At 43.5% G+C, this 13,534-nt stretch overlaps 1 protein-coding gene across 1 annotated transcript; it reads right to left on the bottom strand.

The window, feature by feature from the left end:
- Nucleotides 1-4,209: 4,209 nt before the first annotated feature.
- TIMM17A (translocase of inner mitochondrial membrane 17 homolog A (yeast)) lies at nucleotides 4,210-13,185 on the bottom strand. The gene is made up of 6 exons (XM_018556895.1): nucleotides 13,080-13,185; nucleotides 11,236-11,335; nucleotides 11,043-11,106; nucleotides 6,198-6,326; nucleotides 5,930-6,040; nucleotides 4,210-4,482 (listed from the first exon to the last, which is right to left on the bottom strand). Exons 1-6 carry the CDS (start codon nucleotides 13,103-13,105, stop codon nucleotides 4,412-4,414), a joined length of 501 nt encoding a protein of 166 aa, XP_018412397.1. The 5' UTR covers nucleotides 13,106-13,185; the 3' UTR covers nucleotides 4,210-4,411.
- Between the last annotated feature and the right edge of the window lie 349 nt (nucleotides 13,186-13,534).

The following is a 13,534-nucleotide window of genomic DNA, read 5'->3' on the forward strand; positions in this document are numbered from 1 at the left end:
CCATCCAGCCCACAAGTACGGTAGGTGGCAACAAAAAGCTCCGACTTCAGAAAGCATATTCTGTTTGTTCTGGTGCACTGCAATAAAATGGTGTAGGTTTGGCTTTCCTTCTGTTTCCCTGTGTCGGCGGTCTAAATGATTGGGCTGCCTAAATTAACATGCAAAATACAGCATATGACACAATCGAATGAAGGGGCCCTAAAGTATCCTTAGATGAAACCTGTGCTGAGAGGAATTTGGAGTCTGCCATTGCTGACTTTCTGAAAATGCTTGTATTTGGGCCATCATGCTTATCTGTCATTCTTTGCAAGTCATTGACCTGGAACAGGCTTGCAGATCAGGAGTTGTTACAACAGTATGACTTCTGCATGCTTGGTCCAGGTCAATGGTTCAAAATGTTCAACACAGTCAGAATCATTATCATAGCCAGCTTTTCATTAGGAGGCAAGGAAATGCAGCCTTCAGGTTTATTTTGCATCAGTTTCCTCTAAGGAGGGAATTCCTCTCACTTCCTGTATCCCTGAGACAGGAAATTGAGGGAAATCTTCCCAAAAGGACACAGAGCGCAAAAACCCTAAGCTAAAAATTCTAGACTCACTAAAGCCACATAAGTTGATGATTTTGTTTTGCATTTTCTAGGCATTCTTGGATTTACTTGTATTGCTTTTTAATCTTCACCACTGTGCACATCTCTGCAGCCTTGCTCCTCAACATCCTGTGTGTGCAGACCGCTGAAGAGTGGAATGGATTGTTGTTTCAGAGCTACGAGTCTCATGATGCTTTGCATGCTGCTGGAAACATTTTATATACTGGTATGTCATCTTGTAATTGTGAATACCAGTGGGCCACTATGGGTGACAACGTTCCTCCTACATGCAGACCATGGAAAGGCATTATTGTCATCCTCTTACAGGAAGTCCTGGGAAAAGATTTTTGGTGCTTAATTTATTGTTCAAAGCAAGCTTCCCTGGGAAAAGCACATTGGATAATAGGTGTAGTAACTTAAGATTATTTTACATCTAGGGTTTAGGTATACCCTAATGTAGAATTAAAGAGAACCTGTGGCAAATATGAAAAACTACTGTAACAAATGTATTAGGGATGCACTGATACCGGTTTTTCGGTATCTAGTACAAGTACTGATATTTTGCTTTCGGTACTCGCAGATACTGAGTACCGATACCAGTGCTTCCGCTGGCATGGAGCCTGCTTCCTGGGCAATCGGGAAGCCGGGCGGCGAGTAATGACCCAGCTTCCTGATTGGCTGGAAAGCTGGCTTTCCAGCCAATCAGCAAGGAGCCGGCTTGATGCTACTTGGCCAGGAAGCCGGCTTCCCAGCCAATCAGCAGGGAGCTGGCAGAAATGTTGATCTTCCTCTGACCAAATACTCCATATCTGCACTGATACTAGTATCAGTATCGGTGCATTCCCTAGTATTTTATATAGGGCCAACATTTCATGCAGCACTTTACATACTAGCACATTCACATCAGTCCCTTCCCTCAAGTAGCTTACAATCTATGGTCCCCATGTCGCATACATACAGGGCAAATTTACACAGGAGCCAATTAACCTTCCAGCATGTCTTTGGAGTGTTGGAGGAAACCCACACAAGCACAGGGAGAACATGCAAACGCCTTGCCTGCATCCAAGTGCATTGTTCAGGTATTTTGAGATGTGTGAAAGTTTGGAAACCACCCTGTCCTAGTTCCATAATCACATCATTGGTGTCAGGAAATTTGCATAGATGTACATATGATTAGATTTGCATTTGATTTACATGGCTGAAGGTGTGAATTGTCAAAATGGCATTACATGTGGCACACAGATCGTGTCATAGCCCCCCACCCTTGTTTCAAAATAGTTCCAGTTTGACATAGAGGATCTCTTTCCCATCTCTCAGGAACCAGCTGTCCTCTGTCCTTGAAAGAATGCCCTTTTCCTTAAAGGGTTTCTAAACCCTCTGGTGTTTTTGCATATATCTACTGCTAGCAAGCAATAGATATATACAAAAAGTAAACAAAAAACAACCCGCTTTAAACTTACCTGTGTCTTCCCCGCATGCTTCCTTCGGAAAATCTGAAAATCCTCGGGCAGCTGCATGCGCAGTTCAGATTTTCGGCCGGGAGACGAGGAGAGACACAAGGTAAGTCTATGGGCGCGTGCACCCGCATGCAGCCACCGTGGGACAGGAAGTGTCAGCAAGGACAGAGGAGTCAGCGCTGGATCGGAGAGAGCTGCAGCAGCGCTGGAGAGAAGGCTGGAAAGGACAGAAGATCGGATTAAGAAACATTTAAGGTAAGTGCTTTAATTAACATTGGGGGAGGGGGGAAACATTTTTTGCCTTTAATGTCACTTTAAGGTGTAAACTGCTTGACCTGGCCAATTCCGGTGTTGGGCCATTTGTTTGAAAAGTTTTAGTTTTTTTTGTCTCTAAAGTACAGGTCTTTGCATTCCTCACAACACTGTACTTCATGTACCAAGTTCCTTCACTTGTGTTTAGGTATTGGACGTACAAGCTTCTGTCTCATTGTATTGCTTGCGTTGAATGGAACATGGATGCGGTGTTTGTTAAAAATCCATCTTAGGGTTTTTTTTTTCTTTCTTTCGATACTCCAGCTCCATACAGGCTTGACTATTACTCCATCTGTTCTGTGTACTTTCCCCTTCTTTCATCCCCAGCGTACATGAATCTCCATGCTTCAGTCACCAAGCCAACCCTTCCATAACCTCTGAGAAGGCGTCCTATCCAATACCCACAGAGAAACCTGCATACAGCAGACATTTCAAGTTCTCATAAAGCCATGGCTACTGTAAACCTAATGCTGGGCACACACCTTACAACCATCGCAAGACTTTTGTCTTGCGATGGTTGTAAGGTAAATTTTTTTTAAAAAGTACGATCTGCCTATCTTGGACAGGCAGATCGTACTTGCGATGATCACCAGCCCGCCACGCTGAGGGGCGGGCTTCCGATGATCGCAATGCCGAACGGGCAGTGTGCGCTTGCGCACACCGGCCCATCTGGCTTTTATCTTACGAACATGCTACACACCCGCCGAACATCGTACGATGCTCGGCGGGTTTTCAAACATGTTCGTAAGATAAATGTCATGCGACCTTACAGTAGTAGAGGTCGCACGGCTTCCACACACCTTACGATAATCGTACGATCGCAGGATTTCCCGCGATTATCGCAAGGTGTGTGGGCACCTTAAGGCTGGACATGCATACAGGATTGGATGATCTCTTGGAATCTTCTGGCAGAACTGCTCCTGGAATGGGAATGTCCTGGTCCTATCAGTTCTCATTTGCACTACTTGTATTTTTTTTTTCCTTTCTCCACTGCCCACAAATAAACAGAAGTGTTGCTAATATATTTTTTTCTCTAAATGTGGCCTACTGTTTTTGTGACCATTACTTTAAAAACTGCAAGTAATACATTTTGTAACTAGTAAGCAAACTACTGTATTTGTGGGTTTTTTAATTTAAATATAGGACATGCTGTTGCTAATAATTTACATCTCAAAATAAAAGATTAGAACCAGTGACCACAGGTGAGGTTGTTGTAGGAAATATTGTACATACTGTCCTGAAGGCTTTGGGATAGATTGTGTTCTTTAAGGCTGCATTCATACCTCTGCGTTTTAGTGTGATGTTTGCATCTGATTACAGCAAACTGCACTGGTCATGGGGGGGACGAATAAATGACAAGTGTAACTCGCACCACAAATAAAAATAATACAGAAGTGTGAATGTAGCCTTAGGCAGAGCAACACAATCAATTCAACCCAAGTTCTAGCTGGAATAACCATAGACAGAAATCATGGCAACATCATATTATTTTAGTGCTAAAACATCGAGTAACCTCGTAGAGCTGACAACATGCACTGTAATTGTGTACATCACAATATCCATTGGATACAAAATATAAATGATACTTGGCCCTGGTGTACAGAAATAATTGGGACATGTCCAACTCTCTGGGCATTTTTTTTTCCCCCCATATTCTTTGAAGAGTATAAAATGTGTGTGCACCTAAATTCTGCTGAAGAGGATTTGGCTTTAAAGAAATAGGATTGTCAGACAATGTTATGTCAGACATTAGACCACTGCTTGAAGAGCTTTTAGGGTCATATAATTTATTATGACCCTCATTTGGAATTTCTTAATGGGTAAGCACAGCCAGTTTTTTGGGGGGGTTTTTTTTAGCCGCATTCGGCTGCCCCAAAACGTTAAACTTAATACAAAGTAAACATTTGTGTTCAATGTTCCTTCATGGTCCGTGTATGTTACATCCACAGCCGAACTCAGAAGCTGAATGTAGACTAAAGTTCAAGATGTGACAGAGCCAAGGTGGTAATAGTTCACGATGATGGGCTTGAAGCCATTCCGATAAACACTGTGCTATTCACTGGTACTGCTGGTAACTACCAAATGGAGGTGTGTTCAGCTGAGAGGCATCATCAGGTATGGGTGGACCTAGGAATAAACATAGCAGTTTAGTATTCAGTTTGTGCCAGGGAGTAAGGAAGTTACCCTTCAACTGCTACAGATCATTCCAACCAAATATCTGGTTACTAAAATGTTTCACAGACTAATAAACAGAATATGGGCCTGTGTCAAAGGGCAAATGCAGCTTGAATTTGTCATCAGTTTAAAGCACTTCAGCCAGAATTCATTTGACCTACTTTTGCAATCCCAGGGAGAAAAGCACCATTGACACAGGCCCTACAGTGGAAACACTAGGGCCCCTTGGAAAACATGCAGTTAAATAAATAAAGCTACTAAACAAAACAATGCCCATATGAAAGCCGGCGGGAAGTTTGAAAGTGAAAAAAAAATAAAAATATTTAAGAGAAAATAAGGGGGAAAAAAATACGGCCATCATACGGCCAGTGAAACGCGCGTTTCACTGAACGGAAAAACGTGCTAAAAAACTAGCAGAAAAAAATATGTATGGAAGGCGTGTGACCGTTCCTTCTGTACGATTGCACGTCTTCAGTCGAACAAGAAGGCTGGAAAACCTGCCGAGAATCGTACGTGCTTGTTCAACAACTGCCGAACGGGCCAGTGTGCGCATGCGCACACTGCCGTTCAGCACTGCAGTCATCGGAAGCCCGCCCTGATCGCAAGTACGATCTACCTGTCCAAGATAGGCAGATCGTACGTTTTTTTAAATTACTTTACAACCCTCGCAAGACAAAAGTCTTGCGAGGGTTGTACAGTGTATGGCCAGCTTAAAGGTAAATTTAAAAAACATACGATCTGCCCATCTTGGACAGGCAGATCGTACTTGCGATCAGGGCGGGCTTCTGATGACTGCAATGCTGAACGGGCAGTGTGCGCTTGCGCATGCCGGCCCGTTCGGCATTTGTCTCCCGAGAACGGCACTAACCCGCCGACAAGCGTACGATTCTCGGCGGGTTTTCAAGCCTGCACGGGAGACAAAAGACGTGCGACCGTACAGTAGAAACGGTCGCACGCCTTCCGGACACCTTGCAATTATTGACGATCGCTGGTTTTCCCGCGATTATCGTACGGATAAGCGCTAGGTGTATGGGCACCTTTAGTCCACTAAAAAACATGTCAGCATGAAGAATGCATAGGAGGAGGAAGACAAAAACCTTTAGGTTTTCTCAAACTGCTGTAGACAAACAAGCAAACATAAGATAGCAGATACTCTTACCTCTTATTTCCCCCCCCATATCCCTTGTACCAGCAGGGCTCTCTCTACCATTGCACCTGGTTATTGCTGGGTTTTTTTTCTGTACAACTATGTACTTGTCAGTGTGTACTGTATTATCTGTACAACCTACCCGTATTATATCTCTAACTTTGTGCGTAATCTTGGGAGATAATGATGCAATATAAAACAGTCATAATACTGATTGAACCTAAATCTCTGACTGTAAACGGGTCCACTTACCATTTGCAAACTGTGATGAGGCAAACCGCGTCAACAGGATTCCTGCTCCTTCTATAAGAGCAAGAAGAATGCCACCCATTGCTGCAGATCCCACCATGGCTACAGGACCATCTGAGGAAAAAAGAAAAAAACACACATAAGGCAAATCAGCGTTGTTATAAAGCACAAGAAATAATGTAAACGGAGGGAACTCGCCCCACATCACACTGTAACCAGAAGCAACAAATATGCACAGGCCTTTTGTTACCCGCGTCACTCTAATACTCACTTCTGGCAGCCAGGATGGCCCCAGTCATGGCTCCACTGGTGATAGAGTTCCAAGGATCCTCCTTTCCTCTAACCTTTACCAGACTGCAATCTATCATAGAGAAGAGGCCTCCCCACACTGCAAAGCTACCTGATGAAAAATAGTGGAAATCAGGAATAAAGACATTAAGAAAATTGTCGTATTCACACAATGATCAGTAAACCTATAAACACAAGTTACTCTATTATAAAAATACTAATATTTATGCAAAAGTTACAAAATGTGCACATAATGTAACGGTTTGCATATACACTATATTGCCAAAAGTATTGCGACACCCCTCCAGATCATTGGATTCAGGTGTTCCAATCGCCTCCATGGCCACAGCTGTATAAAATCAAGCACCTAGGCATGCAGACGCTTCTACAAACATTAGTGACAGAATGGGTCGCTCTCAGGAGCTCAGTGACTACAAGCGTGGTACCGTGATAGGTTGTCACCTCTGCAATAAGTCCGTGGAATATTTAGTAGCAAGAAATTTCATGGGCGGTCACCTGTTAGTGGTATTATAACAATATGGAAGTAATTGGGAACAACAGCAACTCAACCACAAAGTGGTAGGCCATGTAAAATGACAGAGCGGGGTCAGCGCACAGTAGTCGCCAACTGTCTGCAGATTCAATAGCTACAGACTTCCAAACTTCATGTGGCCTTCAGATTGGCACAACAACAGTGCGTAGAGAGCTTCATGGAAAGGGTTTCCATGGCCGAGCAGCTGCATCCAAGCCTCACATCACCAAGTGCAATGCAAAGTATCAGATGCAGTGGTGTAAAGCACGCTGCCACTGGACCCTAGAGAAGTGGAGATGTGTTCTCTGGAGTGACAAATCACGCTTCTCTGTCTGGCAATCCGATGGACGTGTCTGGGTTTGGCGGTTGCCAGAAGAACGGTACTTGCCTTCTAAAATGGTATTTATGCAATCTATGATTATACAGCAATGAAAAATGGCAACCAGCAATAGAAGACTACAAATCTCAGCAATCCATGATTGCTTGTTGCCATTCTTCATTGCTGTATAATCATGGATTGATGTGACCTGTAGTCCTCTATAGCAGCGTTTTTCAACCACTGTGCCGCGGCACACTAGTGTGCCGTGAGATATTGTCTGGTGTGCCGTGGGAAAAATTCAAATTTCATCCGTAACATGCGGCTTCGGCTCATAAATAGACCAATCATTAGAATCTAATGATTGGTATATTTGTGAGCCAAAGCCGCATGTTACGGACTATAAATAGCTCCGGTGTCACTGTTACACTGACAGGACAGGGGTGTGGAAATCGTATCGCCCGACGCCCGGGACATGCAGTTTCGGGCGCCGGGCAGGTAGTTTCTTCAGTAGTTTAGCCCTGCTGCGGGCAAGTAGCAGGGCTGAGATGTTTTTTTTTTTATTACCGGTGCGAGAGCAGGGGACGCGGGTCGGCAATGGAGCCGCGACGAGAGCTGGGAGCGTGGAGCAGCCGCGATGACATAGCTGGGGCCGTGGAGCGGCGGTGACCGCGTATAGAGCGGTGATGCAGCCGCGTGACAGAGCAGGGGGGCGTGGAGTAGTGACGGCGTGGAGAAAAGATGAAGCCGTGACAGAGCCGGAGGGGTGGAGCGATGAAAGGTTCTGTCACGTCTCCAGCTCGGGGGGAGGAGCCGGTGACGTGACAGGAGCTCTGAGCCGTTACAGAGCCGGAGCATTGATAGAGGCAATTCTGCCAGCATCCCTCAGAGGACCCCCCTTTCTGCAGGTCTTGTCACGCTCCTAGCAACTGGGAAGGTGAGGGGGTTCTTTTCCATGACACACCAGCAGTGTGCACTAGTGAGACTGAGAGCTGTTGACGAAGAGCTACGTGTGTGTCTTTCTTTGATTCCTGCCAGAATATCAGCTTTGTGTTCAGCCAAACAGGCCCAGTTTTCGCACTGAGTAAGTAAACAGAAATATGAACAATTATAAAATACTTTATTATTTCATAATAAAGTAATTATAAAATAATTTCTTTGTGTTTATTTGATTCCTATTCAAGAGAATTACTTTATATATAGTCAATATAGGCACAGAGGTACATTTTTTTAACATTTTCTAATGGTGGTGTGCCTCGTGATTTTTTTCATGAAAAAAGTGTGCCTTTGCACAAAAAAGGTTGAAAAACACTGCTCTATAGCCAGTTGCCATGCTCCCTTGCTGTATAATCATGGATTGGTGAGTTTTGTAGTCCTCTATAACCAGTTGCCATGCTCCATTGCTGTATAATCCTGGATTCAGTTACAGTTCTACATAATTATAAAGTAGCTGCCCTATAATCATTAGTCTGTATTGCTTTAGAACAAATGTCACCTGTCCCTTTAAGAAAAAGTATCAGTAATTGGTATCAGCAAGCACCTGAGGGAAAGTACTTGGTCTTGAAAAAATGGTATCTGGACATCCCTACTTTTAACCCCTTTGAGTCTGAATGAATTTTTACCAAGGATGTGCTGATTGTTGCAAAGGAATCTACAGTTCAGTTGCAATTCCGGAGCATATGGATTTGGCTGGGGTGTGACTTGTTTTTTTGCATGTACCATCAGCTAAACTGGGAAAAAGATCACAGTGGGGTCAGTCGGCTCTGCCGATTGTGTAAAAATAGGCAGTTTGCTCATTGCCAGTCAGTGACAGATTTACCCCTATATTGTAACCACAAGGACATTTGTTCTCGCAGAGAACCTCGGTGCCAGCTGTGCTGGACCTATGTTTTAAAAAAAGTCTAGTTTCCTGGCTTTGTCGGCTTCAGTGGTATGCAGCAAACTTAAGTCAGAATTAATGTATTCTATATGCCCTCAGGAGCTCCCAACTTGGGAACGCAGATTCTGACTATAGGCCTTTTATAGAAAGTGATTTGTGTAGTAACATTTCTCTCCACCACTAAACCCTTTTATTATATCCCATGTTTTGATAAATGTCACCTTTTATATATTACATGATAACCCTTGACAATATCTCAACTAGCTCTTTCAATATTTATAGAAAGTATGTTATTTAGGTGCATTACTCCATTAAGGCAGAGGCAGGCAACATGAGACCTTGATACTGGGACTTCTAGTTTCACAGAAAGCTAGATCCCAATGGGTTACACAAGGCAGCATCAATCCAAGACAATTTCTAAAGAAATATTAAACTTGACAACCTGCAGGGCACTAAAACAGATGTAAAAGCATCTCTAAACCTGGTTGTTACACAAGCAACAGGGCATATGTAAACATTTGTTTACTCAATTCACATTCTGTAGTTTAAGAAATTAAAGTCAAAAGGATTAAGCTATTTCAAATGCTGATGAAATCACAATGGAGGACGCTTCTTAGTGTTTATAAGTTTTAGTTTCCTGCAGAATCAGCTGGTCTCCTGAGCACTGGTCCTGACTTCCTGTTTTACAGTGACTCCTTTCTCAAGCAGAGTGCTATGCAGTCACCCCTGTGTGTGTGCTAGTAATCCAAACACACAGACACAGAAAAACAAGCTACTTCTCTTTCTCCTAGTCCCCTCTCCAGGCTAGCAGAAGATGAACAGTTGCTGGATTCTGCATTGTCCTTTGTAATCTTGTACCGAACAGGGAGTTCAGGGAAGCGGAGCTCAGAGACTTGGTGTCAGCTGTTTGGAAACGTGATGACTAAGTGCTTGGGCAAAAATGTAAAGCAATGCTTTGCTGGGCAATGTATATTTGTTTGATCTGCATTAATTATTGGAACAAGGTTTGAGAGTGTAATACTATTTTAAGCCTTCATTACAACAGTGCTGCATTGCATATAAAGGAGGGAAGACCTATTTGCATCTCTTTACAAGCAGAATTGACATGCCATATCAAAGGGCTTGGAATGCAAATGGTCCTGAGGCCCACAGACAACACTGCTGTACAGGACAAGTCATCAGGGAAGAATACACGTCAGTATCACCGTTGTGAAAATGTTCCTGTAATTGTTATGTTTTTGCTTCAATTCCACTTTTTCAGGCTTTCCAAGGTCTCTTAGCTATCAGTGTTTGGAAAGAGACCAGAATAAGCAGTGCTTGCTTTCGGTGATGCAATAGGACTGCCATAAGAGAACAAGGTCATACCATTGCCGAAGGTACTGGGAGGAATGGAATGTGCATTCAGCTTTTAGAAGAGCTGAAGCTGAAAGAACAGCAGGAATGTACTTACTTTACAGGAAATAGGTGTTGAGGCAAACATGCAGGTTGCCAATGGGGACCGCTCCTTTGAAACATGCTATGCTTTTGCCTATTAGATAGAGGACTCCCAGAGTTTCAGGTTACACAATTCTCTCATATCAAAGGGAACTCCATCTATTTCTACTCATTCTGTATTGCTGTGTATTTATATTTGTGTATGTATCTTTATTATAGTGTTAATTATATAGTAACATTTCTTGCCATCATCCTTTTTTCATTTCCACGACTTCCTGCAACTCCAACCCTTTGTGAAGAGTCTTTTACATGTTGTAGGTTATACAATGCTCCCATAATAAAGAGAACGGCAACGAGAAAATGTTATTTGTCTGGCCGTCATGCTAATATAATGGTTCCAATCGTTTCTAACCGACTAACCAGTAATGACTATGCAGATTAGAAGTTCTGATTTCACCAGCTGCTAACTGCACAGCCGCTCTTGGGTCTTGTATGTATCTTACTGTTCTCAATACACAAAGCTGCCTCCCCATCTCTCTCCCATGACTGTATTATAACTGGTCACAACCAACAAGGTTAGCTGGAGCCATGCTCAGTGACTTATTAACAACAGGTACACGTTCTAAAAGTAAAGCTGTCCATTCTCAATCTCTGAAAATAGTCTCACCTCCCAGTTGTGGCGCACGGGTTTTTATAGAAATTAAGCTGCCCTTTACACGGTGTTTAACACCCTAAAATAGAAAAAAAGAAGAACAGTCAGCAATCAAAACAAAAACATGATGAGGCAACAATGAACCAACTGTATACCAATCACAAGAAAAAAATATTTTGGCCTAAACTAGGAAAAGACCATTACTTACCTGAGGAGCATTTCTGAAACCCTTGACAGCCTGGAAGATGCCTCCTCCAATAAGACCCATGGTGAAGGCTCCACCACAGTCATCTACGATCCTCCAGGGACTGTAGAAAAAACAATCATGGAAACAGTCACAAAAGGAAGCAGCAACCACTATAGGTCACAGTAAAGGTGTTCGGGTTGATGGAAGAAACCACCGACACTAGCGATGGACACAGGTGATCCGCACTCCTGGTAGTGTTAGATTTTGCAGAGACATAAGGGGAGCGATTTCTCGGTATCAGAGCAGTGTTCGCTGGCACAGGAAAAGTCCTACACCACTCCCCCCAGCCTGTCTCTTCCTTCACTCCAGAGATAGAATGTCTCTTGGTATCCTCACGTTCTATACACTGTATAGGATGTGATGACTCACAGGATCTTAGAATGCCAGAGTGGAGGGAGAGCGGCTGAAGAGAGCAGTCTAGCAGCCAGCCGGGATTGGTTCGGGTGAGAGTAACTGTTCTTTTAGCTCTCTAGATGAAACGAACACTTAACCCTTGCAGTGCGGGTGTAACCCCATTGTAAGGGTTAAGATTTGATTTGGCGGGAGTTCTGCTCTAACCTGGTGTAAACAAAGCACAGACCTCCTTACTCATGGAACTCCCCTCTGAGCACAGAAGACATTAGAAGCTCAGTTACCAGGAACGAGGGAAAGTAAGAACAAGTGAGATCTAGGTCATGTACTAAATAATATCGGAGCAGGTGAGTGCTTACTTTGACAATCCTTTTCTGTTGGCAAGTGCTAATGTGACATGATCCCAAGAAAGCACTCTGCAGTGGAGGATCCCCAGCCAGGAAGATGTTAAGACTAGCTTCACAAAGGGGGCGGGGGGTTATCAAAACAGGAGCAGACAGAATCTCCCCAACGTGTCTTAAATAATACCTTATCAAAAGACCATTTAATAAAAGTGTATATAAAGCCAAAGAAACTTTTCTTATTTTCTCCCTTTTGTTCTGTTAGGGATTGCATCAACAGGCTTTTGTTCACACAGGTCTAAGGAAATGCAAAACGTGGTTGACGCAAGTCAAATGCAGGTCAGATAGAGGTCAACTGCAGGTCAATTGCACCAGTCAATGAAATCTGAATGACCTCAGAAGCGTCTTAAACTGATACTATCATAACAAACCCAAAGCCTATCCACAGAGGTCCTAAAGCTGGCAACGCACTATACAATCTGATCCTACAATCTCCTTTAGATCTACCAACAACTATATAACATAAGGGTCTCCCTGACTGGGTGGGTAGAAACTGGATTGTTTAGGTTTGTCATAGAATATATATATATATATCCATCCTCATAGTTCTGGTACATTTAAAGGAGATTGCACAATCAGATTTTAGTGTATATGGCTACCCTTAGCCAGATCAGATCTGGCTGGCACAGACCCCAGAGATGTAGCTGCAGGTCCAACCACCCCATGGCATTGATCACCAGCTTAGATCTGCCACTGAACTGTAAGTATAGCAAATTTAGCAATGGGCTTAGTACTAACCATACTGCAAAAATCACCAAATATTTTCAACACGGCTATTCATTTCCAATGGACACGTCAAGTGCCAAATAGAGGCCATTCAGAAAAAGTCAATCATGTCAGAGAAGGAAATCAGACCAATGCAAGCCTCTGGTAATGTCCCTGAAGGAGAAACCTGTCCCAGGTACAAGAAAACCGGTACAGATACAGACACTACATGTGTCCGAGGGAGGTCAGTATGTAAAGCAGAGCAGGCCCGGCCTCTGGCCTGATACATGCCAGTCAGCAGCGCCCAGTTCGCTGCACACCCGCAGAGGAAAATCAGGCCTCTCTTACCATGGCTCTCTGGTGTACTCCTCCATGATGCCACCGAAGGTCGAAAAGAAGAAATGCAGGAAGAGAGCGGTACATGTGACAACTTACAATCCTTTCCTATTGGACGTTCAGATTGATGACATAACTATACCATAGAGACGTAGGTTACTGTCACAGCTGCGCCCTTCATACTATGTCGCCGCGTAGTGTGTGCGCGGCCATGTTCTTGGTTTGCATATCGCTTTCTGTCAGCCTACATGACTCAAAAGATGTTTAAGTTGTGTAACACCCTAGGTCATTCTAGCGCATTGCTGTTGAACTCCAGACTCCATTAGAACAGTGCAAAGAAAATTTACTGGAATTCATAAATGTTATCATAGCTGCTCATTAGAAATCTGTCTCCTGTCTGTGTGACAAATGGGGCAACTTGAGACACATTCATGTAACAGTAAGGTCTATATGAATCTGTTGCAGAA

Source organism: Nanorana parkeri, unplaced genomic scaffold (assembly GCF_000935625.1).
Source record: "Nanorana parkeri isolate BGI_ZX_2015 unplaced genomic scaffold, ASM93562v1 scaffold257, whole genome shotgun sequence".
Classification (NCBI taxonomy): Eukaryota; Metazoa; Chordata; class Amphibia; order Anura; family Dicroglossidae; genus Nanorana; species Nanorana parkeri.